This window comes from Pagrus pagrus, assembly GCF_965226575.1.
Source record: "Pagrus pagrus genome assembly, chromosome: 16".
Classification (NCBI taxonomy): domain Eukaryota; kingdom Metazoa; phylum Chordata; class Actinopteri; order Spariformes; family Sparidae; genus Pagrus; species Pagrus pagrus.
Genome location: NC_140200.1, coordinates 1,607,473 through 1,635,292, shown reverse-complemented (window position 1 = coordinate 1,635,292; position 27,820 = coordinate 1,607,473). Strand labels below are relative to the sequence as shown.

Here is a 27,820-nt window from a genome sequence, read left to right as displayed (position 1 = left end):
TTTTACTTCAGTAAAGTTTTGAATGCAGTACTTTTACTTGTAGTGTTTCACAGTGTGGCACCAGTACTTTGACTTCAGTAAAGGAAGAGGTACTTGTACTACAGAGCAGTGCTCCGTCAGGTTCCTGAGGTGAAGTAACTTCCTACTGTTCACTACATGTCCTTCTCATATTACGCAGCTGAGGGCTGGACGCTGATTGGTGGAGCAGCGGCTCGGTCTCTCCCCGTTGGCTGGATCTTACACGTCAGCAGTCAATAAGTTGTAGCCAACATGTATCACGGTCCGATCATCCTCTTCCTGGTGCCGCGCGTTGACAGCAGTCTGAGGTGAGTTGGATTCACACAGTTTGCGTGTTTCGCCGCTGAATCAGCGCACAGCTCGCGCCTCGCGCCTCACTGCGCCTCGCTGTGCTTGTTTACAGGTGACACCGACAGGCGACGGCTCAGTGGATGACACGGTGCTCAGGAGGAAACACGGAGTCCACCAGAGGAGGCGCAGCCACCAGGAGCCGTCTGACATCTGGGTGAAGCGCAGCGTCGCGCGACGTCGGGCTGCGTGAACAGGAGCTGGAGCGTCACCGCGCGAGGACTCAACAAGTTTATCATGAAGACGCGCGCGAGGAGGTGAATGCCCGCCGCCGCTGTTGTCGTCTCCACCGTCTCCACGCCGACAAAATGAGGTTCCGGCTGCACAAGAAGAATCTGCTGGCGCTGCTGGGTGTTTCCTTCGTGGTCGTGACGCTCCTGGTGTCGACGCGCGTGTTGTTGGTTACCGATAATGACGTCATTCAGGGAAATCCGGCCGCGCGTCCTGGCGACACGGTGAAGTTTGTGTTCGGCTCGCAGGCAGAGCTGGCCCGGTCCGTTTACAATGCCAACTACAAGCAGTGTGTACTCAACGCGGACAAGTTCCCAGGGGAGCCTCAGCTGGTGCTGGTCGTGCAGGTCCACAACAGGCCTGAATACCTCAGACTGCTCATCAGGTCCCTGGAGAAAGCTGCTGAGGTCCACAGCTTCCTCCTCATCTTCAGCCATGACTACTTTTCAGAGGAAATAAACGCCATTGTACAAGGGATAACTTTCTGCAAAGTGCTGCAGATCTATTTCCCCTTCAGCACTCAGCTGTATCCTGGTGAGTTTCCCGGGCAGGATTCACGAGACTGCCCTCGAGACATGTCCAAGGACGGCGCTCTTAAAGCAGGATGCCTCAACGCAGAGCACCCGGACTCCTACGGGCACTACCGGGAGGCCTTCATCACTCAGACCAAACACCACTGGTGGTGGAAACTGCACTTCGTGTGGGAGCGAGTGCAGGCGATGCAGGGATACAGCGGCTTTGTGATCTTTCTGGAGGAGGACAACTACATCCTACCTGACTTTTACCACTTTTATAAATCCATGATCGGGTTCAGGAAGAGCAGCTGTCCGGATTGTGACATGCTGGCTTTGGGTAATCACAATGGCCTGGCTGATTTTACCAGACTGTCCAATAAGGTGCTGACCGCTGGGTGGATGTCCACTAAACACAACATAGGCATGGCCATCTCCAGGGAGGTGTACTACAAGCTGATGGGCTGCAACGTCGAATTCTGCACCTACGATGACTATAACTGGGACTGGACTCTGCAGCACCTCTCGGGCGGCTGCGTATCAAAACCCCTCAAAGTGCTTGTGGCGCAGGGCACCAGGGTTCTCCACACAGGAGACTGTGGTCTTCACCAGAAGGAAAACTGCAGGCCAGAATGGGCTTCACAGAAGGTGGAGGAGGGCCTTCAGACGGCCAAGGACAGCCTCTTCCCTCCATCTCTCGTTCTGAATGGTGCGGAAGCAGTGGAGCACAAGGCACACATGAAGAACGGAGGGTGGGGAGACATTCGAGACCATAGTCTGTGCAAAAACTACGCCAAACTGTAACTTTTCTCTGGGTCAAATGTTCAGCGGTATTCTGCAGATGTGCCATTCATACACAACTTTTCAGGGTCAGAGGCTGCAGTGAGTTGCGTTTTCGCTTTGAATGTGTTAATGTTGCCTTTCAGAGATGTCTTCCAAAAAGTAGGACCAAATCAGGTCCGAGCACGACGCATGTACACAAGTAGATGTGTTTTATAAATCTTTCTTTTTTTTAATCACCAAAGTTGCACAGTTGCCAAAGACTTGTGTTGTGTGTAATGTATGAAAGCTCACTCAATGCTGTTGAATTTCCTGTCCCAGGTTTGTGTATCTCTGGGCTCTTACAGTAGATTAGATTTACTGCACAGTCGTAGAGGAACACGTGTAAACTATAGTGTGCAGTGATGTTCACACACTGATCTGCAGTTTTAATTGCAAATGTGTTTTCTTGGCTGAGAACACTGCACAGAAGGTTGATTAACAAGTTCAACGTGTTCATTTCTGAAATATTAATGAACAATTCAGCTGCAATGGTTTTTTTCTTTTGACATGTGCTTTTTACGGTACGATTTTAAGTGCAACGAGAAAAAGACGCATGTGATGAGCAGATGTTTAGGTCGACTTAAAATGACAATCTTACATATGTGGGAAAGTTGTAGATGAGAAAGCAACAGTTTCTTTAAAGTCGACTGAAATGTCAAAATGAAATCATGCAGATAATGGAATTAGCGTTACTGAGTGTAACTTTCAGTTTCCGTCCGTTATAACAAGAGGTCTTTGTTTTTATGGCTGAGATCAACTGACAACACGTACTTAGTCTTTTACTCCCCCACTCTATTGATCGCTGGTTGCAGCTAGGAGCACTGGCTTGACATTGATTTCTGTTTGTGACTGTATATTTGCCCGCTATCAAAAAGTGACCCTTTGGAGTCTTGTGTTCGTTCTGCAAACATGAGGCTCAGCTGTCATTTTGCATTTCCACACTTGCACCTTCTTTGTTAGAATCTATTTTGGGATATGGCATCCGAACGAGAACAGAATGAACTGCGCTGCATTTTTATTAGAAGGAAAGACAGATGTTTCCTTTTCTGGCATTCCGACAATTGTTAGTGAAAAACCAAATCCCACTGACGCTATAGTACATATTGATGCTGCATGTTGATATTGCCTTAAAGCTGACCAAAAGTGCCTTCTGGTTGTGCCTTTGTGCCTAAGCTTGTTTAAAAGAATTTTTTAAAGGTGCACAAAGATGATTTTGTTGACCAAGTACTTGTATGCATTTGTCAGTGGGGATTTTTTTGCTCCCCTGATATATATTTTCTGATATCTGATATTTTCAGTCTCTATATTCACGGGATGTTGAGGGAAAATGAAATGTGAATGTTAATTTCACAACAATCTTCATTGTACAGTACAGTCAGGTGAATTGATTGCATAACTTTGGAAGGTGAAAGTGGCTCCAAATAAGTTGTTTAACCTGATTAGTACACTTTAATGTGCCTTATGGAGATTCCTGGCCATGAAATATGAAATTAATGTGATAATGAAATCAATTATCGCCTATTTGATGTTGAAAAGTAGAATCAATTCTTAAGGACCATTAATGTTCCTTTGTTGGTAAGATGTACAGTTGTTGAGAATGAGACCAACTTCTTTTTTTTTTTTGTTGTTGCTTGTTTTCATGTTTGTTTCTGATAATCACTTGAAAAAGCTGTTCATTGTTCACCAAATGTTTGCCAAATGGGAACAAATAAAAGGCTGGATTTTCATTGTTTGTCTCATCATGGATAGAAAATGACCTTTACATGTCCCTTTTTTAATAGTTATGAACAAATGTAGCTATATATACGTCATCATGCAGCAGGTTAACTGAAAGTACAGAAGACACTTCAGTAACTCAGAACATTGTTTTGTGTTTTCTCCTATAATTAATAAACCAAATGATATAGTTATTTCCAAGAAACATTCAAGTCAATAATGCAGGGAATATATGTATATATTATTATTATTATTATTATTATTATTATTATTTTATTTTTTTAAATCTCCTTCTCACCCTGGAGATTTATTTTTTTATTTATATATATAGTTAATTTAATATGTTTTAAGACCTCATACGCACAGCAAATTCCTCGTATGTGTAAACTTACTTAGCAAAAAAGCTATCTGATTCTGATAGTGATTAACCATATGAGGAGTTAAGAAGGGGAATTTATGTCAACAACTCGTGGTCACTTTATCTATTTGGATAAATATACATATTGAAAACAAACTATTAAAATTAATACCTCTGAAAATGGCATTTAAGACTTTTTTAATACTTTTAAAGACCCTGTAATGAGAAAATTGCAGGGCCAGTCATATAAAGCATTAACTGGTCGGATATAACTAACTCCACTACACCAGACTCCTCTGACAGCATGATGACGTCATGTTGTTGGGGCTGAAGGAGGAGCTGGGGCATTTTCCGGGCACACGTCATGTGACTGAATCCTGTGCTCTCATTGGTCAACTTCTGCTCTGTGTTTATTTCCGGAAGTAAGTTGTTGTCACTCTCACACTTTCCATAAGGACTATCAAACCTCGCCTCTACAGCGCCGGGACGACAGGTAAACAGCTAAACTTATGCTGCATTCAAACAATTCTCACTTACATATTTATCAGTATAATAAATCGGCTGTCACGTCGCTTCTATTAATCATGTTTACGTTCTTGGATGTAGCTAGCGTTAGCCGTTAGCTCTCCGTAGCTTACGTAATGGACTTGTGTCTCAAACAGACACACACATTATTATCAAAAACACCCTTCACGACAGTTTAAAGCGACGTCTGAGGTGTTGTGTTGTTTCCCTCGGCATGATAATTGTTGGATGTGAGTGAATAGTGCCCTGTGAGAGTGCTAACGCGGCCGCTAGCGAGTTGTAGCCACCGTATCGGTAACGTTAAATGGGTTAGCCAGAAGACACGTAAAGCTAACTAGTGCTGCCCACTTAATGAATAGCCAGCGTATTAAAATGAATTAGCTATCTGGGAGCTCTCCCGTTTCACTGTATCCACAATGTGTTACCAGAAGCGGAGCGCATTCATGAACCGCTTGTCATCTTTTATTTCCCACCCTCTCTAGGTGTGTCCTCATCCACAGGATGGCACATTGGTTTCACAGAAACCCGCTGAAGGCAACAGCGCCTGTGTCCTTTAATTTCTATGGAGTGGCAGGGAGCCCTGCAGCCAACAAGATATGCAAGTATGTCCTCTTATCAACCCTTCATACACTGAGAACACTGTTATCAGATTGAACTGTGAGTGTGACCATGACTGAACAGAAATGACACTGCCTCTGTGATGTCTCCTGAAACACTCTTACAGCATGTTACCGGTGCTGTGGTTGGATCACAGTCACCTCTTTAACTTACAGGATGGCAGTGTCGTGTTGGACGTGTAGACTCTGAGTTAAAGAGGTCATGTTGTGCTCACATATCAAGTCCAAGTCAAGTCTCAAGTCTCTTGCGGTTGCAATGAGCGATCTGTCATCTGCTGCACGCCATCCGCTCTGCTTAGAGCTCTGCATAGTTATATCTGAGGAATTGAAGGCATGAACTGTGTTATCATCACTTCACTCCTTCATCTATCAGCAGAGTGTTATCAACACTGATGAGTTGTTTGGTATATGATCACTTTGAACAGGCAATGCAATATGAAAACAATACACACAACGAAAGCTTTCTTTTAAAATGAGGAACTGTATTTTGCTTTGCAATATAAATACACACCTACAGCAGCTAAATGCAAAACACTAGTGCTGCCAAATGATCTGAAATATAATGCAAGTACATAAACTGGTGATATTAAAACATGAACAAAAAGAGATCACTATCATTGGGGAAAATTGGCAGCTTTCTTTCGGACACATGATTCCTTGGATGAATATAAAACTCATGATGAAATATCATTGGAGTTATTTGCTATCTGAAGTCCTTTTCTTACAGAACAGAACATTTTTGTGGATACAATTGTCTTTGTTGTTTAACAGTAAACATCAGCTGATTTTTATTCCCTGAAAGAAATGTTTGTGTTAAACTTGTGTAGCAGGCGCTGAGGTTAACTTTCACATGACGGAGTTATCCGGGCGTGTTTTCAGGTACCTGATAAAGTTTGATGTGGCCGATCCAGCATCCTGCGGTACAGCCATGTATATTTTATGATAAATATATATTTCTATAACGCCTGTTACATCGTGACGCACATAAGTCACAGAAGTAAAGGCTCGACTCCAGACCAGGTGTTTCAGGCAGTGCAGCAGTGTTTTCTGTGGGAGAGAGTAACTATCTTTGGCGTGAACTTTTACATACACACAAATGCTTCATAACACAATAAAGGAAAGGCAGAAACACAAAAAGCTGATTATGACTTCATTAAGTATATTTTATGAGCACCAATTGATGGCTTTTTTTCCCATTCAGTGACCTGAGGACAACCAGGGCAAGGCTGCTGGAGATGTTCACTGATGTCACCTGCAACCCTGAGATCATGAAAAATGCCACAGATGCATACTTCTCTCTCCTACAAGGTTTGTCTACACTGCAGCAAATATCTGTTCCTCTGTCTGTCTTGTTAAGGTTTTAATTAGGGCTAAACTACAGAGCGGGCGAGGGTCATAATCACAGAACGTGCGTTGACATTAACGCATTATTATCACGTTAACTTTCACAGCCAGTTTTAACCCCTGAAGATACAACCAACCATCTACGAGTTTATTCAAGCGTGCTGCTCAGTCAAACAATTGCCAAGATACAAAATAGGGCTCGCTCAATTTTGAAGAAATATGAGTAAAACATCTGTGTTCTTTACATTTGATGTAATGGTGCAGCTGAAAATACATTGGGCCCCATCTTACGCCCGGCAAGAAGCTGCGCACAAGCGTCATTTCTAGTACCCGACCACAACAGTTGTCATTTTCTTGCCCAGCGCCCAGGTTGTGTAGGTAGCAAACATACCTGCGCCCCTGGGCATGTTGGTCTTAAAATGAGATGTGGTCAGGAGTATTGTTGTATGTTTCTATGTTAAGGTGAAACCAGAAGTGACTGCGCCATAGACAAACAAAAAGCTGGTCTAAAGTCAGTGGTGCAGTATTTTTCCTGCTATTTAAAGGGGCATTATTCAGATACTGTGATGCGCCTTCACGGGCACTCTGCTGTAATGATTAGAGAGGCAGCTTTCAGTCATTTTAAACGTTTCCTTTAGGCCTGGGCGAGATAACGATAGCAGTATATATAGAGGATAGACACGTCGTCGATGGAAATAAGGAAATAGTTCGATAAAATGTTCGACATTTAATGTTAATTAACAATTATTATTGTGTTTCTCTTTGTGTGCCTTCTAACATGGCAGTTTTTTGATTTTGCTTTGCGTCTAACCAGCTGCTTTGATGTTTTGGTTTATGATAGGCTTTATCTCATCTTTGGATGGAACTACACAGGAGAACAAGATGAGGTTCATCCAGAACTTCAAGTGGACCGACACCTTACAAGGAAACACACCAAGGTAGAAACTCAGACTGAACACTTCCATTCTCATTGTAAGTTGTGGGATTGTATTAACTTTTCATGGTTGCACGACACTGTTATGTGGCTGGTGGGATTTAAGGAGGAGGGAAGTCGGCTTTTTAAAGTGCTTTCCAGGAAGCCATTAACCACTTCTTCAAAATATGTTTTGTTTGGATTAGAGTGCTGCAACTTGGTTGCTTTTATTTTTCCTAATGCCTTCAGTGGCAATCCAGAGAACACGCACGTAAACATCAGGCTTATCTACTCTTTCATCGGGTCTTAAGCCATACACAGACTTTCTGATCATTCTCGTTTCCCTAAATGTTAATCCTATCATTGTTGACTTCTGTGCTTATACCGGTCTGTACACGTAACTCTCCATGCTCTCCTCCCAGTGCCCAGCAGGATGCAGTCTTTGAACTGGTCTCCATGGCCTTCAATGTAGCCGTCTGGTACACCAAGTTTGCCTCGAGACTAGCAGGGAAAGAAAAGTATGTGCTTCTTGTCTTTGTTTGTGTATTCACTCATGTGAAGCGAGTTATTTATAGTTTAATCCTAGATTAGTTTTTCAATTTGACATTTCTTTGTTACTGTACTTAATATTTGTTACTTCTGTGTTTGCCTGTTCAATAGCATAACAGAGCCTGAAGCTAAAGATGTCCACCGGAGTCTGAAAGTTGCTGCGGGTATTTTCAAAGACCTCAAGGTAAGATACATCTACAGACACGTCCAGACAAGACTTTAGTGAGGTGAAAGGGACAGGTGTGTCAAAACTCTGTTTTTCTTCCTCTGGAGTCATTGCTCTGTCATCACCACACACGATACAAACATACTTTTAGATGCAGTTTGACCTAAACTTTGGGAATAAATATCCATAAATCTGTTTTCAAATCCTACACAAAACCCCCCAAAAATCTAGACATCCAGAAGCTACACACAACACTTCTTGTCGCTTTATTTGATATCACACAGAAGACAAGCCTCAGTCTCTCAAAAACAAAGAAAGAGCTATGAAAAGCATGGATTAATAACATTAAATTGCACCTTGCATGTTTTCTACAGGAGGTCCACATCCCTCGTCTCATCACCCCGGCTGAGAAGGGCCGAGACCTGGAGCCCAGAGTGATTGATGCTTACATCATCCAGTGCCAGGCAGAGGCCCAAGAAGGTGAAGTAGCTCCACGCTTAGACCCTGCACTGGCCACAATGAAGCTATTTTTGTGTCTGTTGTTGAAGTTTTAATCTGAATTTCTGTTTAGTTTATACTTTCTGAGCTGCACATGGTCTGGCTGCACAGGTGTATTTTTCTTCATTTCATATCATTGTTTAATAAAGCCTGTGTGTGTCAATGCTTGCAGACCGAATCCAAGACAATAAAACAAGACAATATAGAGAGGCAGTAAAGTTGATCTTACTGATCGTATCATACTGTGACTCACAATAATACAATCTGAAAACTGCTGGTTGTATAAAGTAAGAAAGTGTTTCTGAAACAAAATAATTTACTAACTTAGTAGTGTTGTGATATATAACCTATAACCAGTGTACAAAGCCTTAAAGCCACACTGTAAATCATATCATCATATCATCATATCAACATTGTATGAATTTGTATCCGCTTGTTAATTCCTGATGTATTTCTCTTTTTAACAGTGACGATTGCCAGAGCGATTGAACTGAAGCACAACGCCACACTCATCGCAGCGCTCTCATTTGAGACGGCAAACTTCTATCAGAAAGCGGGTCAGTGCTGGAGACGTCTGTGGAAGTTTTACAGTGCTGCAGTACATTTCTTTCCTCAAATGTTTTGTGTAAAATACTGTTGAATATCGGGAGGGGTACTACGCCCTGTGTGAACCTGCCATGGGAGGCCTTGATCAGTGATGCACGCACCACAGTAGTTCATATGTGAAGAGTACAAGTTAGGAGTTATGACTCTACTCAGTCTGCTGCTGAGTTTTGTCAAACTCCTGCATTCATGTAAAAGGGGCACAGAGAGCAGTTAGAGTTGGGGTGCACTCATCAGGGACCTTAACCGTTCTAGATCAGACTACTAAAGACCAGTATGTCTGTCTGCAGACCACACATTGAACACCTTGGAGCCGGAGTGCAGTAGCAAGTGGAGGAAGTATCTTCAGCTGAAGCAGCACTTTTACATGGCTTATGTAAGTTGATGCATATCATAATGCAGCTCACACTACTTTTATTAATGTAAAGGAACCTCACTGAGCATACGACTATACTTTGTTGTGTTTGCAGGCGTACTGCTACCATGGACAGACACTGCTGGCCACTGACAAGTGTGGTGAGGCTATACGATCTCTCCAGGAGGCAGAAAAGTGTAAGTCTTTTTCTTTTATTGAACATTTTTCATCTATTAATGTTTTTCTTGTTTATATAGCCTGTATTGGTGTACAGTCGGGGTCAAAAGGTCACACAAACCATGTCAGACTTCAGTTTCCAGTGATTACTACAGCTCTCATGTTTCTGTGATGAATGAGTGGAACACAAACTACTTTGTCACAAAAACATCCATGAAGTTTGGTTCAGTAATACATTTATTGTAGGTCTTCTGAAAATGTGACCAAATCTGCTGGATCAAAAATATACAGACAGAAACTTGAACGATGAATTTCAGTCTTTACAGAGCGTGGCCTCTTAAAGTGATGTTTGGGTCTTGGTGTGGGGATGTATGAGGTCCTTGTCCCTACTCAGTGTATTACCTGCAGTAGATGACTGATGATTATAACTCCAGTGAGTGTCTTGTCACTGTCATTCAGATAAACTTAATGTGACATACATGTTGTACAAGTGTGCTTCACGTTAAGTAAAGTAGTTTGTAATTAGCCTCACACAGCATGAATCTGATAAATCTGTGAAAAGCGCAGCGCATATGAAGGTTAAAGTTAAAAGTATACAGTAATGTGTGAGTACTACTGTACAGAATATATTTATATATATGCTTATTTGGGTTCAGTTGATGCATAACAAACAGTGTATTTGCATACATGTCTTGACACAGGTGCTTCCTGTCTGTTTGTGTCCTGTTTGTTGCTGAGTACTCAGGAGTCACATTTCCCCCTCGCTTTACCACCTGGATTTGTTTTGTATTAACATGAAGAGCTCTCTGTTCAGGCTACTCCCGTGCAGAGGCGCTGTGTAAAGAGTATCGTCAGACCAAAGGCCCGGGCACCACAGCCAAGCCATCGGAGCAGTTGTTCTTCCTCAAACTGGGCGGCGTCATTAAAAACACACTGGAGAAGTGCCAAAGAGAAAATGGCTTCATGTGAGTCAGTCAAGCAGACATGTGCACACATGCATGGACACACAGACACTGCACATATACTGTATTTGTGTTCATACCTGCAAGAAAATCCCCACAGTTATAATCTTTACTTCTATTGATGGCAACAAGGGCAGTGGACAACTGATGGCACTTATAAACTTCAAACTTCTCCGTCTCAGCAGGAAGAAATACACTCGGTGAATTTGTTTTTGAACAGAAACTGATCGTTTTAACACGAGGCAGCTTCCAACAAATCAGATGTTCTGATCAGTGTCAGCTAACCATCACTGTCTTTCTGTCGACACATCTGCTTTCCACCATAGCTACCAGTATGTAGCTGTTAGCTGCCGTCCATAAAAGCTATTTGTGTGTTTACTTTTGCAACAGCTGCTTGTTGTAACCGTCACTAACAGCAGCCCAGTTTCCACCAAGCCTGCAGCCTTTTGTCATATAAAGCTTGTCTCCTTGTTTCACGGTGCACATCAGCAGTGTGCACACTGTCCAGTTGCCTCTACATACTGTATCTAAAGCCTCTGTGATATTGCACTGATGGTTTAGGGACACGTCTCCCCCGACTAAATTGCAGCTTTGGACATTTTTCCTCAGATACTTCCACAAGGTCCCAGCTGAGGCGCCCCAGCTGGAGTTGAAGGCGAGTTATGGCCTGGCTGAGCCGGTCCCCTTCGAGCTGCCGCCTCTCAGCGAGCAGTGCTCCGCCGAGGTCTACGCCACTTTTGACCTGACCAAGGGAGCCAAAAATGACAAGGTACTGCGGCTCAGCTCAAAGTTCATTCCAACGAGGGCGGGGTGACGTCATTAAATTTGTAATCATAATAGTTTAAACTATGTCCGAGGCAGCTGCTTCATCTGTTATTGTTGCTTCAACTGCAGGCCAAACCCAAGGAGGAGGAGGTGAAACCGGTGAAGGAGCCAGACTTGAAGCCTCAGAAGGACACAGGCTGCGTTATCTCCTAAACACATTCCCCCCTCAGCCTCATGCTTCACTGCCATCTATTGTAATGATGGCTTCCATATTTCTTTCCATGTAAATCTCCATAGCAAAAATGTATATTTTTTTTCTAATATTAATCCATGGTGTTTTACATTTATGCTGAAACATTCGTATTGTATTTGGGTATGACAGCCATCGTCCGCTCATCTAAGCCAGAGCCGCTCGCACCCTGTGAACAGCTTCTCATGAGGTCAGCCTGAACATCTGAACGGAGGTCTTTCAGGTTATCGTTAGCAACTACATGTCAGCTGAAGGATGACCTCAAATTAGGCCTTCACATGAGGTCATTTCAAGATCGATTATAAATAAGCCTTATGGGTGACGCAGTACTATGAATGGTGCCTTTGGCTGCAATGTAAACGTGTTCACTGTGGCCCAGCACACAAGTATCTGTTATATGAGCTTTTTGGCACTGGATTATAGATTAATGACTCAAAAACATAGAAACTGGCCTGTTAACACGCTGAAAAATGGCCTCAGGATGAACAAAAAGAAGTGAAATGATAAAACGACACATTTTTATATTGAATATTTACCAATGTCGCAAATTGCATTCCCACAATCAGCCTGTATATTATGGTAAGATGAGATTTAATCACGTCCTCGTGAAACACACGGACAGACGAAATGAACAGGACTGCGTGTCATCGCTGGTGCACTTGGTTTGTTTTAGCTGTAGCAGTTTACAATCAATATTTGATTTAGATCACATGATGTTTGTACTGTAGTTCTTTTGGTGCATGACATGTAGCTGTTATGTTTTTTTTTTACTTCTACTATTCATTTAAAAAAACCTTATTACTGGATGAGGCTGAATCATTCTTCACCATGTTTAGGGATCGTGTAATATATCCCTGATTGAAGTAGTTCTTAATTTATTTCTATTCTTATGTCATGATATTTTAGTTGACGACGTAAAAACACTTAAGACAGTATACAGGTCTGTGTAACTCCAATCATGTTTTTGCTGTTAATGATTTTCTTTTTTTTTTTGTTATGATTCAGTGGACACAGCAGAGACACAAGGTGTGGAGAGAGTGCTGCTGTCGGTAGTTGACACAATGTATGTGCTGTACATCTGCTGAGTGTTATCCCCTTCCTTAAAGACAAAGATCAGGGCAGCGTTCTCAGATTGCGGTGCGTGTCTGAAACTCTTTGACGTGCTGCTCACACAAGTTGCTCATATTGTCAAAACTCTCCCACTTTTAAAATAAGTGTTGGTTAAAGCATAACTATCGATTGCTGGAAACGTGTATAAACTGTAATATACTGCTCACATGTAGTCACTTATGCCCCTACATGTATATTAGCTTACCTGGGCTAGACTCCAACAGTAGTAAAAAAGCTAATTTTCTCACTAAAGTTCATTATAGCACAACACATTTGCTCTTAATACTCACTCATGCGGGGCTTTCAGTCTAATGGGATTATAATGGTCATGAAGTTTAACCATTGTTTATTATTATACCTGGAACAGTGAGTTGAACGATACAGAAAACAGACCCAGGCTAAGTCCTTTATTATTTCTTTTCAAGGCTAATGTTTATTAAAGGGGTGTGAGATCACCGTTACAGTGCACACTACTGTAGCTCACAACTCCTCCAATGGTGTCCTTCATGTAAAATGTATTTCAAACTCTATTAAATCATCCGTAAAACTGCATCTGTCTGTCTCGTGCTGATATGACTCAACGTGATTATTCAATGTTTAGTAAGATACAGTACGTATCATCCTATCTACTGTTATTTTAAAGATACCGTGTTAGAGGTTGCTGGTCATGGTTAGCAGAAGTTAGCCTGTGAGTGTGTATCGTCTTCTGCGGCTCAGAAAATAGCTCTGGTGATGTAATCAGGGTTATCTCGGCTTCAAAGACGTGTGGCGCGTCCTAAATCCACACTAAATCTATGAAGTATGTGCCACACGCTACTAACATACCAGCACTTTTCAAACTTGCTGTTTCCTATTGATCACTCTTTAAAATTCGTCCCCCGTCGCTATGAGAGCAGGATATTAAACTCTGAACACTCGGTCCATTAAACTCGTGTTGTCAAACCCTTAAAACTGAAAACAAATTTAAATGCAAATGTTTCTGTTCTTGTGCGGTGCATTTTTATCACAGTTGTACATTTCAACGCGTCTGTTCTCATTTATCCAGTTTGTTTGTGTGTGTGTGTTTCAGTAACACCAAGATAACCCAGAGACTAGAGGGAGTCCTCTGGGATCTCATGATCAAACACCACGTTCTCCTAAAGGTTGCTGTGATTCGGACACGACCACATAATGATGATTGTGTGATTGCCAAACCGTTGTGTCCATGTTATTTATGTGCTCGTCTGAGCTGGCTGGGCTCCACTTTGTGGTTGTCTGACGCAGAATGTAACTGAATACATTATTCAAGTACTGTAGATTTGAGGTACTGGTACTTTCCTTGAGTATTTTTCATTATCTGGCAGTTTATTCTTCCACTTTTCTACATGTTGTAGCCAAAACCTGATGGTTTCACTCGACTGTGTTTGATAACTTTAAATTCACATGGGTGACTTTAAAGAAAACATTTTAACATGACATCTTTACTTTTACTCAAGCACTAATGTTGCGTCATTCAAAATCAATTTTACATCTTAGTCAAGACATTATGCCAGACTGAGTTGAAGGAAAACATCCAGCAAAGTGGTTTCTCGTATTTGAATATTTCACTCACTTTAGCAGGAGGTGAGGTGCTGCAACAAGCAGACATGTAATATGTAGATGTGATGAACTGTGATAACAAATGTTTAACCGGAGGGACAAATATAAGGGGAACATTGGAAACATTAACGTTTAACCAGGTGGCAGTAAACCTGACGTGCACACTGTGACAGGCTAAGCCCAGCCCATCCAGCCCAAGAATGAAACTGACTGCATTACAGTGGCAGCTCTGCAACCGAGGTGTGCACTGCTGTGTTTGGCTGTCTCAGGTTTCAGGACTGATCCTGTATCCTGTAGTTGTTTTTCTCCACATAGCAGAGGCAACGTGGATGCACACACAGTACAGCCGTGACATGAGGAAGAGCCGACGGTGTTTTTGCGAACAAGGACTCGTAGTTACTGCAGAATGAACAACAGCCACCAGGAAGTAAGTGTGATAATGATGAAAGACAAACAGACGTTAGCTTAGGTCGTGTTCAGAAACACTAACAAGAGTGCAAGTTAACTTTTAACAGCTGCTTGTGGTTAGACATTGGTAAATCTGCACTGTGGAGCCTGTTGCACCCTGTGTATAAAAAAGCAGAGAAAATGTCAACATGCTGGATGAACGTGATATAACGACAGCGTGTCGGCTAAATGACAAAGAACGCAAACAAAAGTTAATGTAAAGACCTGTGTGATCTGTCAGACACCACCAGACACCCAGGAAACAGAGTTTGGGGATCCTGCAGTGTCCAAACAGAGGAGGACCATCCACTTCTCCAGCGGTGAAACTCTGGAGGAGGAAGACAGTGAGGAGGACGAGGAGCAGTCGTCCGACAGGCCTCCCTTCAGAGAACCTGCACAGAGGGTGGGACGCTGTTTGAGGCAGGGACGTCATGTTAAGTAGCATTTAAGTACGTTATGTTTCTGTTTATGTTCTGTCTCTTCCTCCTCAGGTCAGCTTCTCATTCAAGAATGTGGCCATTCTAGTTGGGAGGATTTCCCTGCTGAGTACGTAATGGGATATTCAAAGCATACCAGTTAAACAGCAGGTCTGATTGTAGCTGTGATGAAAAGTCTCACCGAGTTACTATGTCGTTGTTTCCAAAACTAGCTTGTGATTTCCTTGGAGAGAGACTAGCTGGTGCACTGGGACTGAAGGCAGCCAAGTACCAGTATGCCATAGACCAATATCACCGTGACCACAAGGTAATGTGAAACTCAGGAGCAACAGTCCTGCAAGTGCCATCTCAGAGACTTCAGCAACAGGACAGATGGACCTGCTCAGTCTCTTCATAGCCGGCTACTCTGGCAGGACTATGGATGGTTGTTGCTGCCCTTCACTCTGCATTTCCTCTGTCTCACTCACAGACAACAAGCAGCCAAGCCACAGACGATCTCAGGGACGGACAGGCGGAGACCTTCCACCTCTCTCACGGAGTGGACGGAGCGCAGTACGGAGCCACAGGAGACTGCAGATCGCCTGAGAGCCGTGATGAGAAACACATGGACAGGAACGAAGGACGTCACAACAGAGGCTATCAAGAAGACGAGGACTGTTTGGAATAAAACCACAAGAAGAAAAGCAACATGGGAAGTGATCTGATGTTAAAGCTTTTGTTTGCACTATAACGCTTCCTGAGAGAATGGTGGGGCTGTGTTTGTGTCACAACAGAGCTATGTGGAAAAAACCGACAAACTTAAAGATATCTTTCTTTGGCTACTGCTGTAAAAAATAAAAAAAATATGTGTAGGACTTTTCTTCATTTTGTTACCAAAATAAAGTACCCTGTCATGGATACATGAACAGCTGGTCTGCTGAAAAGAAATGCATTGCTTCTGTTTCCTGTTTGCACAATATCACAAGGAGGGGTTAATATATTCATAAATATATATATGTATATATATACTACCACTCAACGTTTACCACCGTTTGAAAAAGACATGATCGACTGTTAAAAAGCATAAAGTTTATCGACGAGGATGGGATTCGAACCCACGCGTGCAGAGCACAATGGATTAGCAGTCCATCGCCTTAACCACTCGGCCACCTCGTCCGCTACACCAATGCTGTCAACATAGATATATGAATATCACCGCGTGCACCTTAAACACGTAAACAAACATGAAACATCTCATTTTATGTTAGCTCACCTGGCTACGGGACGAACGTACCTTGCTAACGTCAGCTAGCGTGCTAGTGTGCCATGCTAATGTGGTAGCTAATGTGCGAAGCTAACGTTAGCTACGAGTCAAACTCTACAAGTTGTGGAAGTATCGTCAGCATGATCCGCTCCTTCACCCCTCAACAAGCACAGGCCCTGTCCTCACTAATAACCTAGTTTACTATGAATGATTATAGCTGCGGTCGTGTTAACGTGACTTATTGTTAATAAAGTGTACGGTGGGGATAACATCAGCAGACGGAGTCGGCCTGCTCGTCGTGTGCAGTAAAAAATAACCACTAAAGTTTCCACTATCAAGTGCAACACAGAGTTCAGTTGCTCCGTTATGATACAAGAAAAGCAGGAGCCATTTTATAACAGGACTCATCATCATCATCATCATCATCAGACATTTTAAAAAGTACAACACCTGCAGGAAATGTGGAGTAAATGTCCATGAACTGCTGCTCTTCACCTGGGGTCTGTGCTACCTGTCTGCGTGAGTCTGACTGTGCACAGGTGCCTCACCTTCACATCCACACGCAGCTGAAGGTGTTGAGACAGAGCAGCGCGTGTCTGAGTCTCTGTGGCCATCTAGTGGCTGCATCAGGGACTGACCAACTCACCTTCTGACTGATCCCAGACCAGCGTGCTGAAAACTCAGGTCCAAGTAGACAGGTAATCCTCTGAGTCACACACTGGGGACATCTGCAATACTACAGCAGCATGGAGAGCATCAATCATACAGTGATAATAAATAAATAAATAAATAAATAAATAAATATATTAAACAAGTTATTTTTGGGAAAAAAAAAAAAAAAAAATCTTGAAAAACAACGTTTTTCTTTATGAAAAATGTTTGTGTTTTTCACCCAAAAAGGTTGTTTTTTCACAGAGACACATTTTGGGTTAATTTTCATAAAGAAAGTTTTTTGGTGAAAAAACAACTTTTTCCTCTGTTAAAAAACAACTCCTTGGTGTGAAAAAACACATTTTTTGATGAAAAAACAATTTTTTTCTTGGTGAAAAAAAACTTTCTTTGCTGTGAAAAAAAACGTTTTCCTCGGTTAGAAAACAACTTCTCGGCATTAAAACAACTTTCTTTGGTGAAAAAACTTTTTTTTTTGGTGAAAAACAACTTTTTGGGTGAAAAAACTACTTTTCAGTGAAACAAAAAACTTTTTGGGGTGAAAAAACAGCTTTTTTTGGTTAAAAGACAACTTTTTTGGATGAAAAAAAATGTTCTTGATGAAAAAGCAACTTTTTGGGGTGAAAGTTTTTATTTTCTCTGTGAAAATGTTTTCCTCTGTGAAAAAAACTTTCTTTGTGAAGAAGCAACTTTTGGGGGACAATGGGGGAGAAAGTCTTGGGAAGGGTCGTTTACTTGTGTGGACCCGTATGTCAAAATCCCATCAAACACTCCGGGACCAACAAATGTACACCACTGAATGAAAACCTTCTTTAAAAAAAACATCAACAACATTTTTTTATCAAGATCAAACAAAAAATGTTTCTCTTGAAATGTTTTTTTATCTTGATAAAAAAATTCTCATGAAATGTTTTATTTTGAAAAGTAACTCTCCTCTTGCTTCAGGTCACTTCCCTTCCTCATGTGCCACCTGTCTGACGTCGCCCCTGATCCCTGATTGTTTCCACCTGTGTTCCCTCACCTGATGTGTCCCTTTGTTCTGTGCCAGTGTTGTGTTCGTCACACACCCAGCTCTCGTCCACAGCCTTGTTCAAGCCACGACCCCAAGTTTGTATTTCTCGTACTTTTCCTCTTAAGTGAGTGACTTTTTGTTTGTAATTGTTTTCAGTGTGTTTCTAGACAAAGTCCAGCCTTTTGTTTGCCTCTTGTGTTTCATTCGTTTTCATAGTCAGTCGAAAGAGTAGTTTTGTTTATAGCCTTTTCCTTTTCCTCTGATTGGAGTGATGTTTTTGTTACAAGTTTTAATAGCTGTATGTGCCAGAGTAGTTTAGTTCTCAGCCCTTTTTCTTTTCTTTCTTTGCCTCAGGAGTGATTTTCTGTTTCATTATTCCTTTTCTTTGAGGTCGTTTTGCCTCAAGTTAGTTGTAGTCCTGTTTCTTGTTTGCTCAGCCTGCAGATTAGATTGTGATTTATAGCCTATTTATTTGTCAACTTGTTTAAGAGTTCAAGTGAAGAAATCAAATTTCACAATAAAAGCCTGCTCAAATTGCTCTAAATCTGCTCCTGAGTCCTCCTTCCTAGTCCAGGCCTGACAGAACCTGGTGGAAAAAACGAAAAAAAAGCTTTCATTTAGAATTCACAAGATTTCTTTCTTTTCACAAAATCTTTTTTTTTTCTTTTCAGAAAATATTTTTTTCCACACATAAGAGAAAAATGGCCAAAATGAGTGTTACACAAAGAAACACTTGGAAATGAGCCTTAATTTCCTCTTCGGGGGGGATTAATTCTTCAGAAGGGGGCAAGGGAGAAATTTAGGAGAGTGAAACGAAACATCCAGAGAAAATCAAAGCTGAGGTGGTGAGACTGTGCAAACGCCACATAAAGGCCAGGTTTTGTTGTTTTATACGGAAGCCCTAAAGGGCCATGCACTCATACATTTTATTTCCTCCGCTTTCCCAAGATAACGGGATAATTTTCTCTAACGAAACTTTGTTTTCCCGAGATAACGGTATAATTATTTTGAGATCTTGTGAAAACAAAAAGTATATTAAATCATTGCAGGGAACATCATTCAGTGTAGCAATGTCAGAGGAGCAGGAGCATATCGATCACAGCGTCATCTTTTCAATCAGGGCCTGACACAGGCTGAAATAGCATTATGCCTTGCTATTACAGATGATATACACATTAGTGTGCGTAATCTAAAAAGACAGTTAGCAAGGCTTCAGCTATATCGGCGGCGCAATCTAAGCGAGTCTGATGTCGTTGTTAACTACATAGCTGACCAGCTACGAGGTCCCAGGCGTCTCCATAATCTCAGGCCTCTCATATCACAGTCATTATCTCAAGATCTCAAATTAATTATGTGAAGTCTGTGGCGTTAAATCTGTAGGGCAAGTTAATTAAAGTAAGAGCCGTGGAAATGGGTGGAAATGGCGGCAACATCTCAACTTTGAACCAAAATGGCAAACTTCCCGTTGGACTGAGGTTGTGGGTCCAAGAGGCTTTTTTTGTGCGTTTGGTCACGATACTTATGCGTGCCGAAATTCGTTAGTGTATGTGCATGTAGGAGGCGGGGCTTCAAGTTTGACAAAATGGCCGCTGTGAACCAAAGTGGCCGACTTCCTGTTGGACTGAGGGTTTCGGTGCCGAGGGGTATTTTGTGCGTCTGGTCATGATACATATGTATATCGGAGGCAAAAGCTTTTGACAAGGTGTCATCATCAAGGTCTGAAGATGATATTGAGTGAGTGTGAAGTCTGTGGCGTTAAATCTGTAGGACTAGTGAAATAAAGTACGAGGCGTAGAAATGAAAAAAAACTTAATGGGAAAAGCCATAAGGGGGCGTTAGGGGGCGCTACTGAGCTATCGTGCTGCACATGAGGGCAGTTGTATCGAATTAACGTGCTCATGTGTAACGAGCTACGGGCCAAATCTGGTGACCCATGACTCTTGCAGCCAGTGTAGTTACATGATCCCAACATGATTTTGAGTCAATTGATCACATGACCTGGAAGCTATTGAGCTAACATGCTTATATTTACATATAAAAATTAATAAAAATTAATAAAATTTAAAGCTGCAAGCAGCGATGAACGGGCCCTCGCAGTCCACGCGTGTCGGGGTGTGCTGCTGTCTGCTGCCTGCTCGGGCCCTAATTAACTCGTTATAACGGGAAAACGGAGGAAATAAAATGCATGAATGCATGGCCCTTTAGGGCTCCCGTAGTTTCATACTCTAACATCATGCATCAATTTTTAAAAATTTGACACAAAATGGTGCATCTAAAGTGAACCCTCAACCTTTCAGTGTTAGTTCACATAACTTTTATAAAATGACACACATCACTGAGCTGAGAGGAAACTTTTGAATTCAGAAGGAGCATGAGATGCCACCAACAAGATCAGGTAATAAGCCAGATAACAGACACATGCTGTGTTAAAGTGCACTGCAGCCTGCACAAACACCTCATGAATCAGCTCACCAATGAGTAACGCTGCTGAGTCAAAGTCCTTCAGTTACTCTTTACAGCCAACATAAAATTCATCGAGGGTTTAAAGGTCGCATCTGTCAACGTGCACATTTAAAACAAAGCTGCAGCGTCTTCTTGGTGACACTCAGCATGATGATGGAGAGAGTGCTGTTATTGTTTGGACTCGTGGTTCTTGCCACTTCACACGCAGTAAGTATTCATTTACTATTTGATCATTTTTTTGTGCATTTTGTGATGTGGCCACGACCCGTGTGATGACCTCATCTGGTTTTGTTTTATTCAGATACCGGTGTCCCCCGTGGTACATGGTAGGTCAAACAATGATCTTTCCTAAAAAGAGTAAGTGTTGTTAAAAGGCTTTAAAAAGACTGAACAATGTCTGTATTTGTGTTACAGAGGTGTATGAGAATGGTGAGGATGAGAACCCCATCCTAAACAAAGGTAACCTGCAACATTTCCCTTGTTTACTGCTCCATAATCGAGACACAGACACATTTTCCACTGGAATAAAATATAATATGATGAGTGAAACTGTTGCTGATTGAAATATAACATGTTCCTGTGCTGCAGGTTCAGATGCCAACCTGATTGAAGGGGACATTTTAATTCCTGTAAGTTTTATTTTGGTGATTGAGAAAAATACACTTGCCGCCTCATCATCCTTTTTATCCTTCCTTGATTGTTGTTGGCAGCTGCGTTCTGCTGCGATATGCAATCACATGTCTGGCTGTTGGCACTGTTGGACTTCTTGCTCTACAGTTTAATAGCTACTTCAGATAACAAGATGAGTTTTATTGTGTGTCTTTTTATTAGCTTTGATTAGGTTTATGGTCACGATTCCTAATTACCTCTTCTATCCTACAGAAAGGGAAGAACGCCGTGACTGATACAAGATACAGATGGAAATTTCCAATCCCTTACATCCTGGGAGATGATTTGGGTGAGTTCCTCTCACTCTGAACGCTGTATTGAATGTAAATACTCTGTGTCATTTGTATGGCCCATAGTCATGTATTACAATTTCAGTCCAGTACCTTACTTTCTGAAACCTACAGCTCCAGTGTGTTGAATTTAGTAGCACTAAACCATAGAAACAAAAATACCCATGTTCTCACCCTTGCCCATGGTGGCCACTAAAACCATGGAGATGCAAAAGGCCCTCTCTAGAGCCAGTGTTTAGTTTGTCTGTTCTGGGCTACTGTGGAAACATGGCAGTGCAACATGGTGGACTTGGTGGAAGAAGCTCCCTCTGTAGACTAAATATTCATTCTAAGGTAACAAACACACAAGAATTCTTAGTTTCGGCTGATTATACACAAATGAAAACATATTTCTGCTAGTAGACCCCCGAAATCCTATGTACTGGACCTTTAAGGCTGTTCTGGAGTTATTACCAACCACCTGGATGAACACACACTCTGTCCTCTGTTGTGACTGTGTCTTTCACTCCTCAGATCTGAATGCGAAGGGCTGCGTCCACCAGGCTTTTGAAATGTATCGTCTGAAGTCTTGCATTGACTTCAAGCCTTATGAGGGAGAGAAGACGTTCATCAAGTTTGAAAAGAGAGGAGGGTACGTCTGTTCACCGCATCGCAAAATCTACTGTTGATAGCCGCTGCAGAGTAGATACCAGTTTACAGTTACAATATTTACGTTGTTGACAATTGTTTGTCGTAGGTGTTTCTCCTCGGTTGGTGACCAACAGACCGGCCAGATTCTGTCTTTGGGCTCCGGCTGTGACCACAAGGCTGTGATTGAACATGAACTACTCCACGCTCTGGGATTTTACCACGAACAGTCCCGCACAGACAGGGATGACTATGTTGACATCTGGCTGGATCAAGTTTTACCAGGTGTGTCTTTTAACTGTATGGTCCAATTTGTCTCTGTAAAAACAACATTTTATGATTGGGAGTAAGAGTACATTCACGTGAAATCCGGCGGTGCAGCGAAACGTAGCAGGCTTACACGGCAGTGTGGGAGTGTCACTCCGTGGTCCGTGTGTGTGACGTGTTGTGAACCCCCGCTGATCAGTTTGCCAAAAAGACGAAGCTGCTATGTTGTTTTGCTACTAGCATGCTGGACCTACTAGTGATCATTTGTACTCATTAACGTATTAAAAAAACAGTAAACAACCAGGATGAGGCCGATCATTACTGTGTTTTAAACAGGGACACAAAACCAAACTGAGTGATCTCAAGGTAAACAGCGCTACACAGAGAAATGTCCGCTGTGTTCCCTCTGTGGCCTTTAGCCATGCTAAATAACACGCCCAGCTTCAACTTTTCGGCACGCACCGTTGCAGCCAAAATGGACTGCCCTCATTAAAATAAATGGGAACGCCTGCGTTTTTCGCCGCACCGCCTGATCCAGCATGTAGTAATGACTGAATGAACATGAATTGCCTGCAGGAATGGATCACAACTTCAACAAATACAACGATGACTACATCACTGATCAAAACACGGCCTACGACTACGAGTCCGTCATGCATTACAGGCCCTTCTCTTTCAATAAGAACGAATCCGTCCCCACGATCACCACCAAAATCCCAGAGTTCTACAACATCATTGGCCAGTACCTCGACTTCAGTGAGATGGACACCCTCAGGCTCAACCGAATGTACAACTGCTGTACGTATACTGTATGTTGCAAGAGTAGATTGACAGTGGACAGATGGCAGCATTATTAGGTAGAAATGGACCAAGACTTTTAAATTACTCTCCTCACCCTTAGCTGGTCCTCTCACCCTGCTGGACCAGTGTGCCTTTGAGAAAGCCAGCATCTGTGGGATGATCCAGGCCGTCTCTGATGATGCCGACTGGGTCCACACCAAGAGCAGCGTTGGTGCAGAGGATCACACACTCCTGGGAAGATGCAGAGGTCAGAGTTGAATAATGCCCTTTTTTAAAATCCCAACCACTAATTAAAAAAAAGCTAAAGTCTTATTTTGTCTCACTTTCTAGATGCTGGGTTCTTCATGCACTTCAGTACCGAGGCCGGGAAGCCTCAGGAGTCTGCGCTGCTCGAGTCCCGAACCCTCTACCCCAAGAGGAAGCTGCAGTGTCTGCAGTTCTTCTACAAGATGACTGGAAGCACCAAGGACAGGCTGGTGATCTGGGTCAAGATGGATGACGGCACAGGCACCATTCGCAAAATGAAGAAAATACACACCTTTCATGGTATTTATTAACTTGGCATAACAATAGAGGACACGTTTTTCACAGCAGCTACCCCGAGCTTCACAGGAAATGCTTTTTCCTCCAGGCAAATAATTATTTGAATATTTGTTTAGCAGTCAGTAAAATTATATTCAAATTGAGTTATTTTTAGACATCAGAAAACATATGAGTTAGACACCTCCTAACAGTCAGTGGTGAAGTTTTCTTCTGTCATTTGTTTTAAAGGAATTGCTTCACATTTTGGAAAATACATTTCAGTGCTTTGATACCATCTGTCAACTGTCTCTATGCTAAATATAATATAGCTTCCAGGTGGCTAGCTTATCTTTGCTTGAAGACTGGAAGCAGGGGAGAAAAAAACAAAACTAGCTTGGCTCCATCCAGAGTTGGATAGGTAAGGGTGCAAAAAACCCCCAAACAGTTCCAGCACCGACCCCACGTTCAACTCCAGTGTGTCTTTCCTCTCCTTATCTTTCCTTACTTTGGACAGAGCTAGGCTAGCTGTTCCCCCTTCTTCCAGTCTTTATGCTAAGCTAAACTAATCTCATGACAAGTTCCATCACGAGTTCAGTATTGTAACAATTTCAGTTTTGGACAGACTCAGGCTCGCTGTCCCCTTCTGCTCGAGTCCTCATGCTAAGATAAGTTATTAATTACTTAATGGACAGATATGAGAGTGGTATAGATCATTTCATCTAACTCTTGGCAAGAATGTTGAACTATTTGTTCACAGTCGATACTGTAACATGAAGGCTACAGGCTAATGTAAAGCAACGCCTCACTTCTTCACTGTCCCACCACAGTAATATTGCTGCACACAGTTAGATATGTTATCTTGTCCCTTTTACTTGTTCTCTAGCGGATTCTGACCACACGTGGAAGATCGCCCACGTCCCGATGGAGGTCGGGGTGAAATTTCGCTACTCTTTCCAAGCCGTGCGCGGTGATCCTTCTGCATCCACTGGTGGCATCTACCTCGACGACATCAGCCTGACTGAGACCCGCTGCCCCAGCGCAGTGTGGAGGATCCAGAACTTCTCCAAGATCATGGAAACGGCTGACTTCAACACAGTTATTGACAGCCCTCGTTTCTATAGCCCTGAGGGCTACGCTTACGGGGTCCGTGTCATGCCTCGGACAAGTTACTCTGATTACACGGGGGACTACGCCGGGCTGTACTTCCACCTGGCCAGTGGGGAAAACGATGTGGTGATGCAGTGGCCAGCAGTGAACAGACAGGCCACCTTGGTGGTGATGGACCAAGACCCAGACATTAAGCTGCGGATGTCCACTGCTCGCAGCCTTACGACTGATAGGATGACGAGTAAGTGCAAAACGTCTATAGACAGACCCGGTCCACTGGGCCGTGAAACTTTATTTATTGGTTCCTTTATTGTAACTACTATAGAAAGTGCTTCCCAAAGCACGAGGTAACGACAAAAATGATCAACTTCACAGGAAGGCTAGATTTTGAGCTTGCATCTGAAAATGTCAACATTTTTCACTCACCAGTGTGAGGCGGTTTAAAACATCTCAAATTGAGATTGAGAGCACAGATCTTATAAACGGTTGCGCCGGGCTCTCAGCTTCAGTATCTCACAACCTTTCTTGCAAACGAGTTCTTTGAGTAAGTTTTAAGGGAATTATTTATTCCTATATTGATTTAAGTTGTTGTTGCACGACTGGTTCAAACTGTTCTATTGAAAAAGTGGCGGCACGATAACAGTTTTTAAAGGAATTGTTATTTATTCCTAGATTACTTTAATTTTTTCTTTTTCGGTTGACTGATAATAAAATAATGTTGTATGGATCATTCTCTGCAAGGCTTTACCTGAGCCAGGCCTTATAACAATGATAGCAATCATATCACATCCCTACAGGGTTAATAGCACTACACATGTTAAAGGAAAAAAATCTTCTACACTGGTATCGTATCGGTTCTCAGTATCGGCCGATACCCAAAGCCCAGGTACCGGAGCCCAGGTATTAGTATCGGGAAGCAAATTATTATATTAGCACTAGATTTCACTAGATGTCATTTTTTCTGGTATGAAGTATGTAGGACTTATGATCATGCTGCATAAAAAGGGATCAACACAGTTATTAGAAGTTACCATTAAGGGTAATTTCTGTTTTAGTCGAGACATTTTAACCCAAAACCACAAATGTCAACCAAATGTGATCTTGCTAGAGGAAAAGTCATGAGGGTAAAACTTTATGACAACGATCAATAGTTGTGATATTTCAGCCTGAATCACAGTGATACCGACTGTCTAACCCTAAAATCCCTCAACCATTAAACATGCAAGCTTTCAACCACATCACAGGTTGTTCTTTGATCATGACGGTATCAAACAGTGGGATCACTCCTCATGTGTTGGCTCTGTCTTTCTGTGTCCTCTAGCACCAAATGGACAGCTGATCTGGGACAATCCCTCCGAGGTGGGGACGTATGACCCTTCCTGTGAATGCTACAGAGGTTCATCGTGGGGCTGGAGGAACTTTGTGAAGCACTTTGACCTCAGGCGGCGTAATTACCTCAAGAACGATGACCTCATCATCTTTGTCGACTTTGATGGTCAGTGGTCTGTGTTCGATAGATGTGTGAACACGATGTGTGTTTTTAAAAAATGACCCCGATACTTTCTCACTCTCCAGCGTGGTGTCTTAAAGCAGCCGGTCGCAGAAATCACAGTGAATATTTGTTTCTCCACAGATATAACGTCACTGATAGAAACAGAAGTTCCCATTCAGCCAGCGGAGTGAAGTCACACAGGGTTTCATAAACTACAGGTACGACACTGGACTGGTTTTAAAAGCTTTAAAAAGTGACATCATGCTTGTATTTTCTTTATTAAAATTAAGCAGATGCACTGTGGAGCTGAGGTGAGAAGAACAACTGTGAAGATGAAGACAGAAGACTCTTGCTGTGACACAATTATACACATGATTTACAAAATGTTATATTTGGTTCATAATTTATAAATAAGAGTTGGAATATGTGCATACAAATAATGCTCAATGGCAATGTGAACTGTCTTAATAAAATATATTTAATAACGAGCAACCCTGTGGTGTTTTCTGTCATTTTGTGAGGGAAGATGTGCCTGATGAGTGACTGTTACAGCCAAAGAAATAAAGAAAAGAAATAAAGTTTTAATATTAAGTGGAATTAATATCTAGTTCTTGTTAGTTGTATAAGGATGCAATAAATTTATATAGTGCTGCAATAATCAACGTGCTTTAGATAAGATGCTTTAACCTCGAGCTTTACTCTTAAAGGTCAAATGAACACATTGAGTTTATTAATTACCCACCGCACGAACTAATCTGATCATATCACCAACCAATCAGAGCTCAGTAAACAGGACCGCAGTGAGACGTTGGATCATCGAGTATAGACAGAACATGATGTGGATGACACTGACACACTTGTACAAGTTTGAAGTCCTCACACAGAAATAACAACAATTAAACACTATGACACTATTTCATCAATGTGAAACACCTGAGTTAAAGGAAAAGTTCGCCCAAAAATAAAATCATCTTCTCACCTCCATGCTGCTGAAAAAAACAAGAAGTTTTGTATTTCACAACATATTTCTGGAGCGTCACAGGAAAACATCTCCTGAACGTCTGAAGTATATGGGGACAAAAAACAAACACAAACACACGATGGCTCCTTACAGCTGGTCCGGTGTAATCCAAGAGATCCCAAAGTGATTTGAAAAGACAGAAATCTTCACTGTAGCTGCTGAGCTAAAAGCGTTGAACGTCTGAAGTGGGTGCACAAGCTCAACTGCACATTGAGGATGTAAATATCGTCTCATCAAATCAATTTGGGATCTCAGAGCTTCTGGAGCCATTTTATGTCGCTTCTTTTTACAATTTAAAACAAGTCCCCATCTGCTTCAGTTATTTAGGAGAGCGCT

The 27,820-nt window shown here is 42.2% G+C and overlaps 4 protein-coding genes and 1 long non-coding RNA gene across 6 annotated transcripts; 4 read left to right on the top strand and 1 right to left on the bottom strand.

Moving 5' to 3' along the window:
• The first annotated feature begins 235 nt into the window (after positions 1-235).
• Positions 236-3,658, top strand: LOC311272029 (alpha-1,6-mannosyl-glycoprotein 2-beta-N-acetylglucosaminyltransferase). Its single transcript, XM_084378106.1, has 2 exons — positions 236-326; positions 422-3,658. The coding sequence occupies exon 2, from the start codon at positions 675-677 to the stop codon at positions 1,911-1,913; it is 1,239 nt and encodes a 412-aa protein (XP_084234232.1). The 5' UTR covers positions 236-326; positions 422-674; the 3' UTR covers positions 1,914-3,658.
• A 757-nt stretch (positions 3,659-4,415) lies between these two features.
• Positions 4,416-13,391, top strand: brox (BRO1 domain and CAAX motif containing). The gene is made up of 13 exons (XM_084378409.1): positions 4,416-4,498; positions 5,013-5,132; positions 6,349-6,455; positions 7,333-7,429; positions 7,827-7,922; positions 8,065-8,137; positions 8,494-8,599; positions 9,085-9,174; positions 9,511-9,596; positions 9,691-9,772; positions 10,567-10,717; positions 11,324-11,483; positions 11,609-13,391. The coding sequence occupies exons 2-13, from the start codon at positions 5,032-5,034 to the stop codon at positions 11,690-11,692; spliced, it is 1,233 nt and encodes a 410-aa protein (XP_084234535.1). The 5' UTR covers positions 4,416-4,498; positions 5,013-5,031; the 3' UTR covers positions 11,693-13,391.
• Positions 12,484-15,175, bottom strand: LOC311272184. The gene is made up of 2 exons (XR_014624538.1): positions 15,090-15,175; positions 12,484-14,982 (listed from the first exon to the last, which is right to left on the bottom strand). It is a non-coding gene; the product is annotated as an uncharacterized lncRNA (long non-coding RNA).
• Positions 13,490-16,178, top strand: LOC311272183 (uncharacterized protein). The gene is made up of 5 exons (XM_084378410.1): positions 13,490-14,844; positions 15,106-15,267; positions 15,356-15,410; positions 15,514-15,608; positions 15,771-16,178. The coding sequence occupies exons 1-5, from the start codon at positions 14,824-14,826 to the stop codon at positions 15,966-15,968; spliced, it is 531 nt and encodes a 176-aa protein (XP_084234536.1). The 5' UTR covers positions 13,490-14,823; the 3' UTR covers positions 15,969-16,178.
• A 4,581-nt stretch (positions 16,179-20,759) lies between these two features.
• mep1a.1 (meprin A, alpha (PABA peptide hydrolase), tandem duplicate 1) lies at positions 20,760-26,951 on the top strand. Of its 2 annotated transcripts, none has more exons than XM_084377473.1 (14): positions 20,760-20,895; positions 20,990-21,014; positions 21,103-21,147; positions 21,277-21,317; positions 21,571-21,646; positions 22,161-22,278; positions 22,384-22,559; positions 23,118-23,339; positions 23,443-23,589; positions 23,673-23,888; positions 24,748-25,212; positions 26,293-26,466; positions 26,605-26,681; positions 26,757-26,951. In XM_084377473.1, exons 1-13 carry the CDS (start codon positions 20,836-20,838, stop codon positions 26,652-26,654), a joined length of 1,815 nt encoding a protein of 604 aa, XP_084233599.1. In that variant the 5' UTR covers positions 20,760-20,835; the 3' UTR covers positions 26,655-26,681; positions 26,757-26,951. The 2 variants fall into 2 exon arrangements, with proteins under 2 accessions (XP_084233599.1, XP_084233600.1); XM_084377474.1 differs by having other exon boundaries at positions 26,754-26,951.
• Positions 26,952-27,820: the final 869 nt, after the last annotated feature.